This window comes from Pagrus major, chromosome 5 (genome assembly GCF_040436345.1).
Source record: "Pagrus major chromosome 5, Pma_NU_1.0".
NCBI classification, from domain to species: Eukaryota; Metazoa; Chordata; class Actinopteri; order Spariformes; family Sparidae; genus Pagrus; species Pagrus major.
In genome coordinates, this window is record NC_133219.1 from 16,236,164 (window position 1) to 16,256,806 (window position 20,643).

At 39.6% G+C, this 20,643-nt stretch overlaps 1 protein-coding gene across 2 annotated transcripts; it reads left to right on the plus strand.

Moving 5' to 3' along the window:
* On the plus strand, positions 1-19,985 carry LOC140995865 (solute carrier family 12 member 2-like). Of its 2 annotated transcripts, none has more exons than XM_073465998.1 (26): positions 1-474; positions 2,800-2,922; positions 3,141-3,216; positions 3,801-3,896; positions 4,325-4,464; positions 4,566-4,676; positions 5,790-5,898; positions 5,990-6,117; positions 7,077-7,161; positions 7,704-7,852; positions 10,846-10,953; positions 11,582-11,705; positions 11,792-11,893; positions 12,849-13,004; positions 13,592-13,691; positions 14,231-14,342; positions 14,473-14,613; positions 14,964-15,070; positions 15,234-15,313; positions 15,398-15,538; positions 15,766-15,879; positions 16,920-17,031; positions 17,168-17,254; positions 17,557-17,692; positions 17,801-17,868; positions 19,814-19,985. In XM_073465998.1, the coding sequence occupies exons 1-26, from the start codon at positions 1-3 to the stop codon at positions 19,947-19,949; spliced, it is 3,315 nt and encodes a 1,104-aa protein (XP_073322099.1). In that variant the 3' UTR covers positions 19,950-19,985. The 2 variants fall into 2 exon arrangements, with proteins under 2 accessions (XP_073322099.1, XP_073322100.1); XM_073465999.1 differs by having other exon boundaries at positions 331-474; positions 15,398-15,528; positions 15,669-15,879.
* Positions 19,986-20,643: the final 658 nt, after the last annotated feature.

A 20,643-nucleotide genomic window follows, 5' to 3' on the forward strand; every position in this document is an offset into this window, starting at 1 on the left:
ATGTCTGGACAGAAACCGGCCTTGAAGAGCGGCGGCTCCGCTCAGAGCCGCTTCCAGGTGGATGTAGTGACAGAAGGATCACCCGCAGCCCCCGCACCAGTCCCGGCTCCGGCTTCTGCACCTGTCCCGGCCTCCACCGATGGATCCAAGCCACCTGACGACTCCAAAGGCCGGTTCAGGGTGGTGGGGTTCACGGATCCGGGCGCGCTGGGCAGCGCAATGGACATCGGGCTCCCTCCTGATGTGTCCCACGAGCCGGACACGGCGAGGAGCGACTCGGTCAGCCTCCATTCAACAGGCACGGGACACACGCACATCTCTGACTCCCACTCCAACACCTACTACATGAGGACCTTCGGACACAACACCATAGACGCTGTGCCCAACATCGACTTCTACCGGCAGACTGCTGCGCCTTTCGGGGAGAAGCTGAGCAGGCCGTCGCTGTCGGAGCTGCACGATGAACTCGATAAAGTAAACAACAAAAAAACACTGTTTTCATTACGTTCTTCACTTTAAATAACTTCAGACATCACAGAAAAAGCAACACTATTGGAATATTATGGATATTAGAGTCTCACAAGTAAGAAAGAGTGGGAACAAGTGCTCAGACTCTTTTTTTTTTGGTTTGTTTTTTTGTTTTTTTTACAAAAGTAAAAGTCCTGATTTAAAAAGTTAACTTGAGTTTTATTATTAGAGTATTAGTGAGTTCAATCAGCAAAATGTATGTAAATACATTTAAATATGGAGATGATATGTAAGATAAGTTCCTATAAAGAGATAAACATTTGTGATGGGTTTTTTTAAATTAAAGGTGCAGTATCTAGTTTTGGAGAAGAAGTGTAATACTTACAATATTAATGAGGCAATAACAAATAAAAACTGAGAAATATTTATTTTTTCCATAACTGAATGAACAAGCTGTACTCAGAGGACAATAAGGTCCCCAGAACACTGTTTGAAGCCAGAAAGGTGGCAGGGTCCGCCACATATAAACAAAGTAAAACAGTATGAAATTGTGTTGTCCTTTAAGATCAGTTTGTTTATTCAGTTTATTCAGTCAGTTTATTTAATTTATTTAAAAATCAGTCAATGAAGATCGTTCTCTTCTGATTAATATTTATTCCCCAAAACTACATAGTGCACCTTTAAGTATGAAAATGTCACTGAGCGGCATGCACACACAGTCAGAAATATTCTTGTGAGAGGGATGTAGTATTTTGTAAACTGTAAGTCCTTTTTAAAGAATCAACCAACAGCACTACTTCCTGTTTTCCTGACGTCACTGTAGGTGAGGTTTGAAATTAGTATGTAGTTTGATATCCTTCTCGTCAGTTTATCTCAGTAAGCAGACAGAAAACCCTGAACAGACCCTGAGTGGGTTCAGTGACATCACTGGAGGCATGACCCTGACACACACACACACACACACACACACACACATACACAATGCTGCCTCTCATGACCCTGAAGGCATCCCCTGCCACGCTCCCACTCCTCTCATACAACTAGGTAGCTGTAACATAGACGTACATTGTACACTGATAGTGAGCAGTTCAACTATTCTGACAGAAGGACGCTGGATGACATTTGAGCTCTCGTTACAATGACTTCGAAGGTGAAATAACACAATGTGCAGACTGACATTTTCAGCACAACCATTAAAACTAATTGGTTGATGACAGGAATGTTGCATACAACTCATTTAGACCTCAACCTGGACTCCAGTTCAGTATGAATTAAACATGAATGTGTGGTTGACATGATGAGCACTAATGTGTTATTATACTGACACATTTCATACAGTCCAACATATTTCTATGGGTATAGGGACACTTCAACCACTTCTGAGACAGTTAAGTTGAGGTTTGAGTCTTTTTCTAAAGCCATTAATAATCAGGGTTGGTGTCGGGAGTTCAGGTTCACATTGACAAGAGTGGTCTGAGTTGAAGGGAAATGTCTCGATCATCTCTTTTTTGTCCATCTCATTCTTTCAATAGACCTTCAGTTTCAGCTTCTCCAATGTTGAAATTCGGTCGCTTAACACCACGACTTAAAGGAGAACTATAATGCTTTTTCATTTTTTCCCTTTCCTTCAGTGTTTTATGTATGATGTTGTGAATGTAAAAGATCTTGAGGTAAAAAGACCAAAGTCTGCACCAATGGGAGCTCCTCTCTCCCAAATGAACATAACGCCTTCTTTAAAATCAACCAAATATTAACGTCAGAGGTCATCAGTATTCTACGTCAAATGACTTTGGCATCAGATGCTGTCCTGACAATGGTTGGTCACCCGATGTCACAGTCTACATTCAACCAAATATCAATGTCTAACAGTGTTGGTGGCTAGCTGAGTATATACACCTAAGATAAGAAGTAGGCTTGAGTGTTAAATTTCCTTAATTTGACGGGAACAATGATCAGCATGATCATGTTGAAACATTTGGGGATTGTAAATAAAAATAGCATTCAGTCTCCACTGTTCACCTAAAATGCATGTGAACAGATTTAAACAAAAAGTAAAAAATGGCAAATACTCATCACAAGCAATCATAAAAAAAAATAGAAAACGTATTCATTAAAAATGTATATATTCTATCTAAAATTCCACAGTCAGTGTTTATAATGAACTCATAATGATAAATGTATCTTTCAAAACCAACAAATCTTTGTGACTTTCGTTCAAACTACGTGATACTGATTTTCCATTGATCAACAAAGTGATTCAACTTTTTGTTTCAGCTCTGGTACATTCCCTCTGTTTTTCACCTGTTTATATCTTTGTCTGATGATTGTCAGGAGCCGTTTGAGGACGGTCTGGCCAATGGAGAGGAGCCATCAGCAGCTGAGGAGGCAGCGGCCTTGGCGGCAAAGGAGGGGAAAGGAGGAACTGTGAAGTTCGGTTGGATCAAAGGAGTCTTGGTTAGTGTTACAGGGAGAGAGATGTTAAAGCAGCACTCCTCCGTGTGATGTTTAATGTGATGTGATGATTGGATCAGATGAAGGTTATTAATCAGGGAGAGGATCACATTCTATTTTTTATGGGACTCACCTGCCATCAGGGGATACATGCCGGTCCTCACAAGATTAACCGTGTGTGTGTGTGTGTGTGTGTGTGTGTGTGTGTGTGTGTGTGGCAGGTCCGCTGCATGCTGAATATCTGGGGTGTGATGCTCTTCATCAGAATGTCCTGGATTGTCGGACAGGCTGGAATAGGTCGGTACAAATAAATCAAGTTTGACATCAGAGAAATGTGAGCTCAGTCTCCTTGAAGGGGCTCTCTGCTTAGAGTCCAACCAATCAGGGTAAAGCTTTTCTCAATAAATAAATAATTTAGATGTCACAGTATTTTAACTATAGGCTCTATCCATGAGGGTCTATATTCTTTTCTTTGTCAAGTATTGTGTTTGTATCAAAGCCTGAAATATCTTATTCCTCTGTGCCATCGAGCTCCACTGTTGTCCAAAAACTACTTGGGATTCTTCAGTACTCAATAAAGCACCAAATGTGGATTAATCCACTGCTGCAAATAGTCCACAACAAATCTACTATTTCCTCCCATTTGAGTAAAGTTTGTTACAAACTACAACAGGAAGTCTGAAAGTACTGAGTGATTGAATTCTTGCTTTTGAACTTTACATGGAGTATGTTCACATTAAGAAAAATATAGAGTAATGACTAGCTTTAAGACAATGTGCTCACTTGCTAAAATTAGCTAACAATTCTCATTAAAATCTTTATCTTTGTATCTGTAACTTCACTGTTTGTTTTTGTTTGTTTGTTTCTTTTACTTGTTGTAGGACTGACCATTGCGATCATTCTGATGGCCACTGTGGTTACCACCATCACTGGTCTGTCCACCTCTGCTATAGCAACCAATGGCTTTGTACGAGGAGGTGAGACAGCAACTCTACACAAGCCTTTGTTTTGAAATGTGTTATTTGATGTTTTGTTAGTTTATTACACTTTCCTTGAAAAACAGATACATTAACAGCTGACCTCAGTAAAGTTTAGTTGTTCAAGTAAAACATATTCAGATTTTTCAGAGAATCACTCACATTTGTCCCATTGTGAACCTCATATGTGAAGTAACAATGATTGCCCCCATTGCACCAAGGCTCAATAAAACAGTTCTGAGAAAAGGTGTGCCTATATTTCCAGTGAGACGGCATTCTTTGATAGTCATTTCTTTTCCAGATTATTTCAGATTAAAGCAAATTACAGCCCTGCTGTGTTTGCATCATGGCTGTCATAAAGTGTTCCTGAGAAATAAACTCAATGCCTAAAGTAAACCAGTAATAAATGATGAACAATAATTGTCCAGGAGGAGCATACTACCTGATCTCCAGGAGCCTGGGGCCGGAGTTTGGAGGTTCCATTGGTCTCATCTTTGCCTTCGCCAACGCCGTGGCTGTGGCCATGTACGTCGTAGGCTTCGCAGAGACAGTCGTCGAGATGCTTAATGTGAGAAATACTTTGGTATAACCATTCAAACATCCATCTGTCTGTCTACTGAGCACTGATTCTGACATTGCTCTTGTTCCTTCTTTGGTTGTTGGTTGCAGGATGTTGATGCTCTGATGACTGATGAGCTAAATGACATTCGTATTGTCGGGACTCTGACCATCATCCTGCTGCTGGGAATCTCTGTAGCTGGGATGGAGTGGGAAGCCAAGGTATGACTGTGAATCCACATTTTCTCTGAAAACAGTGAACATCCAGAATCCTCTGCTGATATCTCATATTCTGACAAATGATGCTCGTAGAAAGTTTTTGAGGTCCTGCAGGTAATATTGCAGTCGCTAACAGCTGCTACGTGTACAATGCTGGGTAAAAAACATCTCTCTACATCTATTAGATGTATTTAGATGAAATCTTGTACAGACACTCATGGTCCCCAGAGGATGAATCCTACTTATGTTGTTGATTACCTGACTTTTGTCTAACGCCACCATAAGGTTCCCATTAGTAGTTTTAACTGAAATATCTTGACAACTATTGGATGGATTGTCATGAAATTCACTTCAGACCTTCCTCCCGCACCAGAATTTGTCAATTATTTGGTTTGTGACCAAATGCCTGTAAAACTAATGATGTTCCTATCAGCCTCAGCAGTGCATTGTGAAGAAACTCCTCTTCAACAGCGTTTCTTCCTGTTAAACAGTTAACATTCTTCTTCAAGCAGAGAATGTGGTTTGGTTTATAGTCGGACATTACCATCATAACCAGACTGCTGTTCTAGAGAGATCAACAATATTAGCATGGAGTGATTACTGTCACTTTAACGTAAGTTCTTCTTGGGTATTAAGGAGCTGGAGAGATTATTCATGGGCAAATTCATGTATCCTGAACTGTACATTTTACACAACATCACTGCCAAGCTTTCCCTCTGCTCTGACTGCAGCCACTGTTGCTATTTCTCACCACACACTTGCTATGCACTGCCCCATTCCTTAAAGGAACCACTCCACTCTTTAAACACCATGTACCCTTGAGCCAATATGGCTCACATTTTGGGACACACTGCCAATGTTTCTACACCTTAATAAACCATCTTCTCGGCGCACCTGCTCAGGCTTGATAACTGAGGGGGATGATTGAGTTATTGTCAAAAATAATGTTAGATTGTTAGAAAATGACTCAGAATACCCTGGAATGGGGCTTTAAGCACTAATTAGCAAATGTTTGCATGCCAACAGCTGAACTAAGATGGTGAACATCAGATTGTTTGCATTGCTATTGTTATTTCTACCCCCTTCCATATTTCTTTCTTTGTCCCTGTCTCTCAGGCTCAGATTGTCCTCCTGGTGATCCTGCTGGCAGCCATCGCTAACTACTTCATAGGAAGCTTCATGTCAACAGAAAGCAAAGAACCCAAAGGATTCTTCGGCTACCACAGTCAGTCAGCTTTCTTGCAAGTGTCTGTCACCCAACATTTGCAGTATTTCGTAGTCTTGCTTATATTTTTGTCTGCTCTCTTGTCCTCCAGCTGCCATCTTGGTAGAGAACCTGGGTCCAGACTTCAGAGATGACGAGACGTTCTTCTCTGTGTTTGCCATCTTTTTCCCAGCAGCTACTGGGATCCTGGCTGGAGCTAACATCTCTGGAGACCTCACTGTGAGTTTCACATTTTGCACATTATATTATCATCATTTTGCTGCAGTGATATTCAGTAGTGATTAGTGTTGGATGATCTCAAATGTGTAGAAACACAACGATTTCAGCAAACTTTGGATTGGGCTCTCTGCCATAGTTATACTTGTTACTATACTAGACTTGTTTTGGTCAGTTAGGTTCTATTACCTGCAAACATGGCATATCAACGGATATGATATACAGATGACACACAACTCTATATCTCTGCTTCATCTGATGATCTTAGCCCAGGAGACAATCATAAATATTGCTTTTATATTGCTTATATCACTCGTTGTGAGGTTAACTGTGACAAATTCATACACTTTCGTTCACAATCAAAAGACTGCAGCCAGGATCCTCAGCAAAACTAAACACAGTTCTGGTATTTGCCCTGTACTAAGATTCCTTCATCAGCTGCCTGTTAGATATACAATTGATTTCATGGTGTTTTTAATCATTTTCAAATCCCTTTAATAGCCTTACTCTGGACTACATCAGGTCAGTGTTGTAGTCTACAGTTAAGGTCAGATCACTGCTGACTCGAACATGAACTGTTAGTCACCGCTAGACTGAAGTCTAAAGTGATGCTGCTTTTGGTTCTCACAACCCCAGACTCTGGGACAGTCTTTCTGTAGATTTAAGCACCTCACTTACAACTTTTAAAAGAAAAGTATATTCAATGTTATTCTTTGTTGTTGTTGTTAATACTCATATTTCTTGAATCTGTCCGTATTCTGTATTTGTAATATATGTTGCAAGGCACATTATATTGCATCTTTTTATATAAATGTGCAATACAAATTATTATTACTATAACCAGAAGAAGTCAGTGAAACAATGCTTTCAGCTTCAGTTTATACCACTTGAGGCTCAAGGTAAATTTCCACTCTGAGTTGAACAGACAATAAACCTGAATCTCATCATGTCCCTGTGTTTAGGACCCTCAGTCAGCGATCCCTAAAGGCACTCTGCTGGCCATCCTCATCACAGGAATCACCTATGTGTTTGTTGCCATCTCTGCAGGTAATATTTTACTTGAGTTTAACACCTATCAACTTGCAGGCAATTCTGTCAATTCTGCATACATTTTTGTTGACATTTCCTATTTTTGTAGCTCACCTTCTGAAATTCTGATTCATGTAGACTTAAAAATTGTAATTGTTGCATAAACTGTATGATGGAAAACTGATGACTCAAAAATGTCTGATCCTAGACACTTTGTCTCACTTAATGTTTTCTCTTTCCAGCTCTGGCAATTAATGGTCTACTAATATTCTGATTTTTTAGTTGTAGATCATTAAATTTTGTCTGAAACCTATAACAAATCCTGCAGAAGGTAAATATCAGCCATTTATTAAAAGATAGATTAGAAGACAGTGTTAATGTTTTGGCTGTTTTTCTATCATTGTTATTATTATTTTCATTATCAATGGAATTGAAAAAATGCATCTTAATGCTAGGTGTAAATGCATGCAGAAGGCTCAAATAGGTAGAAGACGAGGAGGGAACCTTGTCAATGACTGTCTCAGTTATGTAGTGTTTTGTTGCTTCCTCTCCTCCTGCAGGCTCCTGTGTCGTCAGGGATGCCACAGGTGACCACAATGACACTGTGAGCGACACAGTGAACTGTACCGATGCTGCCTGCACGCTCGGTTACGATTTCTCCATCTGCAAGGAAGGAGGCTGTCAGTTCGGGTTAATGAACGACTTCCAGGTATCACTGCAGCTCATGATCACACACACTCAGCTCAGGGGTGAATTTTCTAAGAAGAATATTTTTCCTAAACTCGCACCAACAAAATGTAGATGGGTTTCGAATTTGGGGTAAACTGTCTCTTTGAGTCATTTATTGAGCAAAAAGATATGATTAATTTAGATGGACACTGATGCCAGAGCAAACGTCAATATCATACCCAAACAGCCCACCATGGTCTTAGTGTACAACCAAGGGCATGATGGGTAATTTAATCCAGTAAGTAATTTCTCCAGGTTTGAGTGCAATAATCGAATTGAACTATTTTCCTATCAGTGACCTCGCTGCAACAGTTACCTAACAACAATCATATTGAACACATTTGGAATACACTCAAACGTGGCGCCTGTACTAAGGCATATTAATCCATCAAGTTTGGGCAGATGAAGATCTAACTGATTATTGGCAGCTTTAAAGGAAAGCTGGGTACTTAATTTCATATTTTTGTCATTTGATGCATTTTTTCCTGCATCGTCTGACTTTGTGTATGAGTATGAGCTGGTCTTGTGATGTACTTTAATGTGATTTTGGGTTGTGTCATCTACATTTTATGTTTTGTGAGGAACCCAGGGAAAAACATGTATGAATGAGGCTTACAGGGATTCTTTAGTGACTGAAATTGAAGAAGAAAACTTATCATCTGACTTCCTGTACTACTTGACTTTGTGGAAGCAATGGCCTTGGTTGGTGATTAAAGTGTTATCACAATTGTTAGCATTGACAAAGAAATCTGCAATGCTAAGGTCTAACATGCCAAGTTTGCTTGCACAATACTGACAAGATCGGATATTTTTAAATAAATACTATGATAGATTGATGTAATATGACAGGTAGCAGTATTTTGGAGGTATTTTTGCCTTTCCTTACATAGTGGACAGGAGAGAGGTAACAGTAAATTAATTGTGGTTTATATTTCAGTACAAGGTTTGTGTCTTCACTATGAAGCCATCAGGACACCATGATGGGCGTCAATATGGATCTTGACTCTTTCAGTAGAAAAATTATAAGTTGCAATGAACATGATGAGCAATCAGGTAAAGGCATCTATTGTGTATTTAACTTCAAGAACTCAGACAAGCTCAGGAATTTGGGTTACATAAAGGCCAACACACACGGACAGACTGTGACGTGCATCAAAACACCCACAGCTATTGTTTTCTGTGGAAGCCCACACATTGGCTACAATGCAGTGTCAGGATACGACGCTGTCCTATTTCCCAACGTCAACAAAAGTCCACAAGAACAGGAATTTCATAACATTCGCACCCTGGATTAACATATTCAGTCAGTTTACATTAACAGCATCTTCTGTAGAGGTGTGAAAGTAGCTCGCGCTGCATTGGCCATCACTTGATGCTATTTTACATGGATGACGTTTGTTGCCCTTATTTTAGACTTTTGACTTTTGATTTTGTCCACAAACTCTTTATAGTTACTATTTATGCTGTTTATATAGTATTAAGAACCATTTGTTTAATTTTTTCACGCTTTCTACGTTCCTTTTTAAAGTTACTTTGTGGGATCAAACATGTTTTGCTTACTCTCGAAGGATATGTCGTTTTGCCAAAATATTGCACTTCTGCTCACCGGGTGTATATTTCTGTGTTAAAGACAAAAATGGAAAAGTGATGAATGAGTTAAGCCCAGAAACAACCTCACATTCCATTGTGGTCGTTTAACACGAATGTGAATCGCATCAGACTGCTGCTGTGATCCTGTCTCTCTGCATGTGGTCATAGATGCCTGCACTGTGCATGTGTGTGTACAGTACGTGTGGCGTGTGTGTGTGTGTGCGTGCGCGCGTGCCTGTGTGTGTGTGTATGTGTGTGACGGAGCTGTTCCCAAACAAAGTGCAGCCGTGATAATAGTGACTGTTGTTTTGAGTCACAAGGTTCTCGCTGGTTGGAGCCAGAGCTGAATGAGAGCATTGACAATATCCACCTACACACACACACACACACACACACACACACACACACACACACAGCTTACTGACACTGATATCGCTGACATGGTGCACAGTCTTGTCTGTTGCTTCAGACAGAAACACTTATTCTTTATCATTTATTATAATTGTTTATTTAATGTTCTGCTCTGTAAAATGTGTGTCACTAAAATCTGTCAAACGGAAGAGCAGACGTGAATAAATCCAACGCCTTTGTGTGTTTCTCGCCCTCTTACATGCTGACAGACGTCACATAATGTCGGTAGGTATTGATGATGTTTGAGAACAGAGTTGTCTTCCATCCTTCAATTCATTCAGCAATACAGATATTTTTTATGAGATGATTTTCATGTTCAGCTTGATTTGGAACAAAACATGTTTTTTTTTATTTTAAAAGTGTCTTAAATTTTGCTTTGGGTTATAACTGTTCACTCCAAAGATCATCTTAGCTCAGTGGGTTGAGTCAAAACTGCTTCAGACACAATGACTCTGAAAATCTCAGAACTGCGGTCCCATTCTGATAAAGCTGAAGCTGATCTTGATAACCAACAAGACACACGTCCCTGTAGGGCAGATTGTGACACAACATGAAATCCAAATTCTTGTAAAGGATTAGAAAACAATACTATTAACTGCACACAATATCTGATTGTGCCAGGAAACAAACAAACAATGTTTTTGTTCCTGCATCCTTGATAAGATATTTTTGGCTGAGCTGCTCGACCTGCTGCCATGCTTTTTGCAAATGGTTAGGAGTACAACAACACAATGACCTTCACACCTACACAGACAACTAAAATCACATAATGTCTTAGTTGGCACAACACAATTCAGCCCAATGAACAAGCTACTTGAGTCTTACCCGAATGTATTCTAACTGGTCAGCGTGAACCTAAAGGTGTTTGTGTGCATGTATGTGTGTGTGTGTGTGTGTGTGTGTGTGTGTGTGTGTGTGTGTGTGTGTGTGTGTGTGTGTGTGTGTGTGTGTGTGTGTGTGTGTGTTGTCTAGGTGATGAGTCTGGTGTCGGGCTTCGGTCCTCTGATCTCTGCAGGGATTTTTTCAGCCACTCTGTCGTCGGCTCTGGCCTCGCTGGTCAGCGCACCCAAAGTCTTCCAGGTCAGAAATCCACACATTTTGTTTTGTCTTATTTTGAAGATCTTCAATGACTGATATTATATGCCTTAACAAACTATATAAACAAACACTTTGTTTAATGACTGAATTTAAAAAAACAACTTTATATTTTTATATGTGGCAGACCCTGCCACCTTTCTAGCTTCAAACAGTGTTCTGGGACCTTATTTTCCTCTGAGAACAGCTTGTTTATTCAGTTATGGAAAAAATCAATATTTCTCAGTTTTTATTTGTTATTGCCTCATTAATATTGTAAGTATTCAAATTCAGAGTTTGAATTTCGTCTCCAAATCTACATAGTGCCCCTTTTAGTTATATCATCAACAATAAAAATTCAGACTGAAAAGTGAGCTGCTTATTTTATCTCATGGCCTTCAACAATGAATGAAATTTACAACAATAACAAGTTGACCTTGAATTAATCTTTTTTTGCCAAACAACAGTTTCTAAAACCAATAATGAGACTCTAAATTCGAAATTTAATCAACATTTGGGTCATGAAGAATCAACCTTCAGGCCCAATCCAACACCAAGAGTCAGCGTTTTAACATCAAGTCTCTCTGAACAACTGCACAAATGACTGAATGAATAAAAGCTGATGTGATTCCAGGCTCTATGTAAGGACAACATCTATCCAGGGCTGGGTGTGTTTGCAAAGGGTTATGGGAAGAACAATGAGCCTCTGCGTGGTTACGTCCTGACCTTCTGCATTGGCCTCGCCTTCATCCTCATTGGTAAGCTGCTTCATGTTGTTCTCCATCCAAGCATAAACTTTTTCCATTTTTCTCGAATATTGAACCTCTCTGTTGTTGTCTGTTAGCGGAGTTGAACATCATCGCTCCCATCATCTCCAACTTCTTCCTGGCCTCATACGCTCTCATCAACTTTTCCGTCTTCCACGCCTCACTGGCCAACTCTCCAGGTAAACTCTGTGAACTGAACTCTGACTACAGTCACAGTTTTACTGATTCTGTATACTGTATGATGACATGTATTTACGACTTGCCCTGAGCTGGGTTCCAATGATGTTAAAGGCCTTTAAAAACTTGAAAAGGTCTCTAAGTGTTTTAATATATAAAGGTGAAATGACAAAATTTGTAATATTATATGTACATTTCCTTTGTCGTACTGGACAATGGCAAGGTTCAGGATTCACTGTGTCAGACATTTGTCTCAAGAATCAAGGAAACTCACTTTGGTTACAGATCTGTTTCTGTTGATTTGGCCTATATTCTCATACTTACTTGCATGTACCTGGCAGTAAATACAATTCCAGTTTTAGCAAGGTATTTCTTATTTCAAGTAAAGAGCTGTCATTGTTGCTGATTAAAAGTACAATATTTAAGAATATTAGTTGAAAAAAATAAAATAAATAAACTCAAATTATCAACAGAATATGAAAAACAGTTTTGACATTATGACATCTATGTATTGTGTGCGGTGATACACTAAAGTTAGCATGCTAACCAGCTATCCCAAACCCATCCTGGTCCAAAGCTCCTGTGCTAGTAGTGTAAACACCAACACTCCCCTGGTACTCTGAGCACCCAGCCTGGACATCTAGCTGCACGGCTAACTAGGCTAACTAGCTAACGGTAGCTACAGTTAGCAGCAGGTAGTTGTTAGCTTATCAGCTATTTGAATTAATCTATTATTATAAGGATAAGTCCAAAGGCTGTCAAATGACAGGCAGATTGATGAAACAAATGTGATTTCAGGCTACAGTATATATGTAAAATAGTCTAAATAAAACAATGTAAAAGTATTAACTTAAATGTTAGTTCTGCTAAAGATAGCGTTAGCAATCATTGTGTAAAACTCCAGTTGTTGTCCTGCTAGCATGGCTCTGTTCGTCTCATCCTTGTCTCTCACTTCAGGGTGGCGCCCCAGCTTCAAGTACTACAACATGTGGGTGTCTCTCGCCGGGGCGATCCTGTGCTGTGTGGTGATGTTTGTCATCAACTGGTGGGCAGCTCTGGTCACTCTGCTCATCGTCCTCGCTCTCTACATCTACGTCAGCTACAAGAAACCTGGTAAGAACACAACGATCTCACATTTGATCTTTTCTTTCTGCTAACATTAAAACTGATCACAACCACTCATTTTCTAATTGAGTTCAGGCAGTTTCCCACTTTGTTGCTGGCTTCAGTGTTGAAGTCAATACAACAATTATCACAAGAATGTTGGTGATTCGTCTCCAACCAATTCCAATACCTTAACTTGAGTACTGATCCAATACTAGTGATTTCTTTTGACCAGATTTAAAACCTGTACACCACACTGTGTGGAACTAAGGTAAAAATTGGTCAATGATGCTTTTTTCATCATGATATTGATAAAGAAAGTGATGTGGATTGGTCCTGGTATGGCAGATACCTGATCCACTTAATCAGGTCAGCATCTGTGACACCGATTCTACATAAGAGTTTCACAATAAAATAACAGAGATTAGAGAAAAGTCTGAAAACTTAAACATGATTTATGTATTTTTATTTATTTATAGAGTAATTATGTTGGGAACCTCTGCTCAAACCTGCTCTCCTCTGTCCTGCTATTGTGTTTGTTCCACTTCATGGACTCTTAACCTCATGACCTCATTTCACTACTCTGTTTCCTGTAGATGTGAACTGGGGTTCGTCCACTCAGGCTCTGATCTACAACCAGGCTCTGACTCACTGTCTGAGCCTCACTGGAGTCGAGGACCACGTTAAAAACTTCAGGTCAGCTCAAGGGTTAGATCTGGGCTTTTGACCTTGTGGTTTTCATCAGAAACAAAGCTGAAAGTAATTCAGTTTGATGTTCAAAGCCCCTTTTAAATCAGACGACTGTTTATTATGCAAATGCAACGTACATAACTGATTCTTGTGTTTCAATTGAGAACCTCTTCAAGATACAATCACAACAGCAGGTACAATCAATGCCTCTGTCAGACGTCAGCAACATCTTGACAAATATCGTCTTGTTACATTGATCCAGGTATCTGTTAGCAAAAATATATTCAGGCAGAAATAAAAACCTTTTACTTCAGTGCGTTCAAACTTCTATGACTCATTAAAAGTAGCACTATCAGTGATTCAAACTGTTGGGGAAAAAGTCGTCATAGTTTGAAAGAGAGACCAAAACTATGACTGTACTCGAAATAGTTTAAGAGCAGCTTTCAACTGACTTTAGATACGTCCCCAGGATAGGCATTTTAGGCTAGTTTTACCTCATTTTACAGGAGTGGATGTGACTAATTGCTGGGATTCCATCTTTACAGGCCCCAGTGTTTGGTGCTGACTGGATATCCAAACTCTCGCCCCGCTCTGCTTCAACTGGTTCATTCTTTCACCAAGAACGTCGGCCTCTTGGTCTGCGGCCACATCAGGACAGTACGTACATTTTAACTGCTTTAGAAAATGTCTCACCCTGATCATCAGATCACTGTTTTCTTTAGATTGCTGAGACTTTTTCTGAAATCAAAATCCACTGGAGCCTGTCCTTTGCCTCTCCTCTGTTCAGGTGACCCGCCGGCCGAACTTTAAGGAGTTGTCGCAGGATCACGCCCGCTGTCAGCGCTGGCTCAATAAAAAACGCATCAAGGCCTTTTACACTACTGTTTTCTCTGACAACCTGAGGCACGGGACACAGTTCCTCCTGCAGGTACACACCTGCCTGAAATCCTCCCAAACTTTCCCTTTTTAACTAAATACACTTTTAATGTATTGATATTTTTGAATCTTCACACTTTCTCATACACAAACTTTTTTCTGTTACAGTCTAATTTTCCTGAAGATTTCATTTTCTCTGTCAGGATTATTTTATTTTGCTCCTGTTCTTTGATAATTCTGTACCATGTTTCCTGTCATCACTTTGAATGTCATGTTAACGTCTGTTTGTCTGACTAGGGAGATATAAACCCCCTCCCTCAAATAACTTACCATTACAATGCAGTTACTGTGACACAGATACATTGTCAGAGGTTTGTTACATCTCTGTTCTCTGATGTTCAGGCTGTTGGTTTGGGTCGTCTGAAGCCAAACACGTTGGTCATGGGTTACAAGAACAACTGGAGTGATGGAGACATGCGGGACGTGGAGATTTACATCAACACTATACAGTAAGGACTGATGCGTCTTTTAAAAAGAGCTGATAACCTTTAAGAAACTGTTTTTGGCCCCAAACCCAGTAGAGGTTTCAAATTTGTGCCATGTTTGGGGTTCATAGCTGCAGAAGTTTAGGACAGCGAAGTCTGAGTTCAATGGTCTGATCTGTTTTTCCAGCGATGCCTTTGACCTGCAGTTTGGAGTGGTGATCCTTCGACTGCAGGATGGACTGGACATCTCTCACATCCAGGGACAAGGTACCCCTGTCTTTTTTTTTGTTTATCTGCTTTCTATCTATCTGCTTGCGTGGACTGTATCCATCTCCCTGTTTGTCCCCATAGATGAGCTGCTGTCTTCTCACGAGAAGCCTCCCATTGGCAGTAAGGAGGTGGTGGTTTCTGTTATTCTGCCGAAAGACCCAGACTCTGATTCTTGTCCTTCCAAGACCACCAGCAACCAGAGCAGCCCACTCATCATGAGAGGTAAAGTTCAGTCATTGACACACAGGCCAGCATGGACACAGCTAAGTTGACTGTATCAGGCAGATGTGGAGTTGTTGGATTTTGAGCTGTTTCTGTCCTGGAAAGACAGATGTCCACCTTCTTATCTGACTCGGGGAAACCAGGGAACAAGAGTATTTCTGAATGTCAACGTGTGTCTTTAACCTCACCTTGTGTCATATCATGTCATGTGAAATCATCTGCTACAGAGACCAAGTCTCCTCTGAGTCTGACTGACCAGCGTCTGTTGGAGACCAGCCAGCAGTTTAAGAAGAAACAGGGCAAAGGAACCATCGATGTCTGGTGGCTGTTTGATGATGGAGGTCAGTTTAACACAGTGAAGATGAAGACTTTCTGCACACCAGAGCTGGACTCTATAGACCAGCTTAAAAATGAATGCTTCATCAGGCTGACAGGCTTTAAGAAATTTAGAAGTTTTTCCTCTCGTATTCTTTTACATTGCCTGCATATACTTGACTGTCTCTTAACTGAATTGTTTCGCTCTTTTTTCATGTCTAATACTTAAAGGCACCATTATCGATTTGATCGACAAACAAGCTTAGACTGTTTTTTCATACGACCCAGAAACAAACTCAAACTAATTGCATTTTATTAATGATTTATGAAAATGAAATTATGCAAAAAGTCAGAATCTAGTGGATTTAAATGTTTTATTTGATATCGGATCAGGCTTGCTTGAATTAAAGGGACGCAAGATAGCAAAATGTTACCAGACACCCTCATCCAGGCCACATACCACGTGGAATGATGGCACTCCTGTTTGCCAGATCTGAGCCACAAACAGGCCAAATGTCAGCCAAGATTGAACCCAATAAACCAGAGGTCATGTTTATTCTGGTGGGCTGGATCTGAGCCAGGCATGGGCCAGTTCTGGTTTATCAAGTTCACTATTGGCTGCCATCATTCCACGCGGTGTGTGGGCTGTATAACATGTCTGGTGTGGGCCAGATCTGGTCCATAACAATTTTGCTATCTGGTATGTTTGGCCTTGGCGGAGGTATGCACTCTACTGAGTGCCATTCTAGTTAATAATGTGTATAGTATTAATCACAATCTAGAAAGTAATCAATAACTAAAGCTGTCAGAGAAGAGCAGTGAAAAGTACAATATCCACTCTGAAACAGTGGTGGAGATGGAGAAAGAAATTTGACTACACGTACCTCAAAATGCAAAATGAGTACAGTACTTGACTAAATGTACTTAGTTACTTTCCAACACATGTTTTATTAGAGATATGCAGGGTGTGTGTACAGCAGGCTCAGCAACATCAACAACAAAAACAGAAGAAGGATTCAAACTAAACATTAACTTCTCTCAGTAAAGTGTGTGTTTGTGTCTGCAGGTCTGACTCTGCTGATTCCCTTCCTGCTGACCAACAGGAGCAAGTGGGGCGACTGCAGGATCCGCGTCTTCATCGGCGGGAAGATCAACCGCATCGACCACGACCGCCGAGCGTGAGTCCATATGAGCTTTGATCTGATTTCTTCCACAAAAAGCCTCGGTGAAAAAACACTGTTTCTGTTCTTCATCTGAACTAACTTGCATGGTGCTGCATACCGCATGTTTATTCTGGTCTGTGTGTCCCGTCAGGATGGCCACGCTGCTCAGCAGGTTCAGGATCGACTTCTCTGACATCAACGTCCTTGGAGACATCAACACCAAACCCAAGAAACACAAGTACGACTTCTGATGGAGTCTGCCTCAATTTCTAAAGTTTACTGAACTGTATTGTGATTTATTTTTAATCAGTGTTTCGACATGATATTGTGAAGGTGTAACCAATAACCAATGACCACATCAACATTGAACATTTAGGAAAAACCACACATAGCAAGTGAAAAGAAAAGGATGGTTTAGATGGCTTTTAAAATTTAGCAAAAAGCTTTCTGTGATGGCTGATTTTGGATGGATCTGTTACAGCTGAGAGCATAAAACTGATAACACAGGTGTAATACAGTGATGTCTCTGTGGTTTTGCAGTAAGCTGACTTTTAAGGAGCTGATCGAGCCGTACAGGCTGAAGGAAGATGACATGGAGCAGGAAGCTGCAGAGAGGCTGAAGGCTCAGGAACCCTGGAGGATCACTGACAACGAACTGGAGCTGTACAAGGCCAAGGTCCACCCACACGCTGCACACAAATCAACTCTGACCAATGACACTGCTGCTTTAAAGCTGTTTAACAAGAAGAAGTTAATGTGAATAAACTGTATATGTGACTTTCAGACCAACCGTCAGATCCGACTGAACGAGCTGCTGAAGGAACACTCCAACGCAGCAAAACTCATCGTCATGTAAGAACTTATCATTTATGTTTGTCCTCTCCATCATCAATGTCAAAGTTCACCTTCATGTCATTAGCAAATCAATTTTATTTATATAGCCCAAAATCACAATCACATTGCCTGAGTCGGCTTTACAATCTGTACAGTGGAGAATATTACATTGAATAATAAATGTTTTGTTTTATTCACTAATTACAATGTAACTCAAATAAGATACGATAGAACTTTATTAATTCATTAATCAAAGGAAATTGTTGAAAACAGGCATTGTCAGCAGGAGGATGAACCTGTTCATCCAGAAACATGACCACATATTCACATGACACCAGAATTCAGTTTCTTTACTGAAGTAAAAGTACCAAAACCACAGTGTAATAAAACAAAGTAAAAGTCCAGCAATGAAAATGGCAATTGACTAAAAGTGTGTGATATAATATATGATATTTAATTTAATTTAATTTAATCAGGAAAATGTGCCTAAAGTATTAAAAGTAGAATCATAGGATAGATAAAGACATATAATAAGATAAAAAAGGAGGTAACTACAATTTTTATATGAACTGTAAAGTGTCTATACTGGACAATTAGGACATTATGTGCAGTAAATGGCAAGTTAATGTGACAAGTGATTAAATACAGTGACATGGTGTGATTGGTAGCAGAAGGTTATGTACACAGCAGGGTACAGTCTAATACTGCAGCTGTGACAGACTATCAAATATCAGATATTGTCATGGTACAGTATGTGTGGTATGATATGAAACGCTAATCTTAATTATAGCAGAATAGTGCAGAATGATATGAGTGAGAGTGTCAGAGTCCTGAGCTGACAGGTGCTGTGGGGATTGTCTGTGTTTGTTTGGGGGTGGGGTGATCAGTGAGATGACAGACTGTAGCTTCCACTGTGGTAGAGTCTGATGGCGGTGGGTACAGGTATAGTGTAGTATTATTAATTATTACTCGTGCATTCATTAATTAAATGAAGCTGGAAGCATGACATGTTTTTGCATGAAAAATGACTTAGATAATTATCAACACAGTTGCAGTAACACTTTATAATAACCATCATTAATATTGAGTAAATGTAACTAATTATCAAGCAATAACAGCAAACATCCAAATAATGTTTATAGATGAACACACATCAGTTGCAACTTTACAATAACAAATGGTTTATAAATCGTTTGTTAACAATGAAATAACTTTTAACTAAAGTTTCAATAACCTGAAGGCAACATTATGTCGAAATTGGCATTTTGCGCAATTTGGCTCCCCCCACAGTTTCTGAGAGCAACACCACTGTCATAAATATAAATCCCAGGTCTGTAACAATTTGTCAGACGTAATGTAGGTGCTAACTACAGACAAAACTAATCACATCATAACAGTGTTGTGTGTTTAAAACTTGTATCTCGAAGTAAACTTGTATGTATGTACACCATTCACTCTATTACAAGACACTGTGCCATCAAAATGATTTTGAAGCTGTTATTTTAGGGTCAGAAAGTTAAATTATGTTGCTTTAAATGAATTATTTATTTATGATGGGTATTGTAAAGTGTTACCATAGTTGCTTATTTTTCAGTCAATTAACGAATCGGCTTTTCAGCTGTACTTGTATAAAATATTTTGTAGTTTAAATTTGAACAAAGCATTAAATTAATAAGAATTTAATATGTTTTGATGTAAAAATCTTAATCTGAACAGTAACTAGTAACTAAAGCTGTCAGATAAATGTAGTATAGAGAAAAGCACGTATTTATCATAATTATATATTTCCCTATGAAATGTAAAATATCTCAAATATACCCATATCGGATCTGAATCTGAGTACTCCTGGTAGTATATCCAGCTTTCTAAAATACAGGATAAATAATGATGAATAAACTGTAGTAGTGATTCTCAGTCGCTCCTCATTATTCTCACAAAGTAGATGTCTTCTGTCTGTCTGCAGGAGTATGCCTTTGGCCAGGAAGGGCACGGTGTCGAGCGCCCTCTACATGTGCTGGCTGGAAACTCTGACCAAAGACGTCCCGCCTCTGCTGCTCGTCCGAGGAAACCACCAGAGCGTCCTCACCTTCTACTCCTAACACACACACACACACATACAAGTGTGCAGTGTCCACACACATACAGTGCATGGCGTGTGTTGGTACCCATCTTCATTCATTACAGTATTACTCTGCCTACAGCTGCACAAGAACACAAACATTATCATGCTTCAAGTTTAGAGTCACAGATCTGAAACTCTCCTGCTGTGAAAAGAAAAAGTGTTTAAGTCTAATTTTGTGTTTCCATTCGTCTTAATTTCTGTCAGTTCTCGTTAACAAATTAATCAACCCAGTCAACATTTACACGGCCCTTTCTTTTAGATTCAACGATAACAGGCTGTATGTACCATGGCTCCTGTGTGTTACATGTGAATGAGAGTAACTACAGTAAATATTAACTCATTTTGTCTAATTTATTTATTTAGAATGATAAAATCATGATTTCAGTAAGTTTGTTGGTATTCAAGTGCTGTGTGATTATGAAGTAGTGTTTTTTTTCAATGGGTTTAAGGTAGCAAGACATACTGTATATCTGGTAACATTATTTTTTACATTATTTTATTAAAAACATTAACTAAACCACATGTTTCTCTCTGTTTCTACTTTGCTTATTCTTTACAATTAATTGTGAATCATTTTAGCTTCTCTGGATCCCAAAATATTCTAAATAAAGTGATATCAAACTGGAGAGGAGTTTTACACACAGATAACAACACCTGATCAACAAAACATG

Coding starts and splice junctions, on each gene's coding strand:
- LOC140995865 (XM_073465998.1), top strand. CDS start 1: ATGTCTGGACAGAAACCGGCCTTGAAGAGCGGCGGCTCCGCTCAGAGC. Junction 13,692..14,230: donor GACCACGTTAAAAACTTCAG/GTCAGCTCAAGG, acceptor CCATCTTTACAG/GCCCCAGTGTTTGGTGCTGA. Junction 15,071..15,233: donor ATTTACATCAACACTATACA/GTAAGGACTGAT, acceptor CTGTTTTTCCAG/CGATGCCTTTGACCTGCAGT.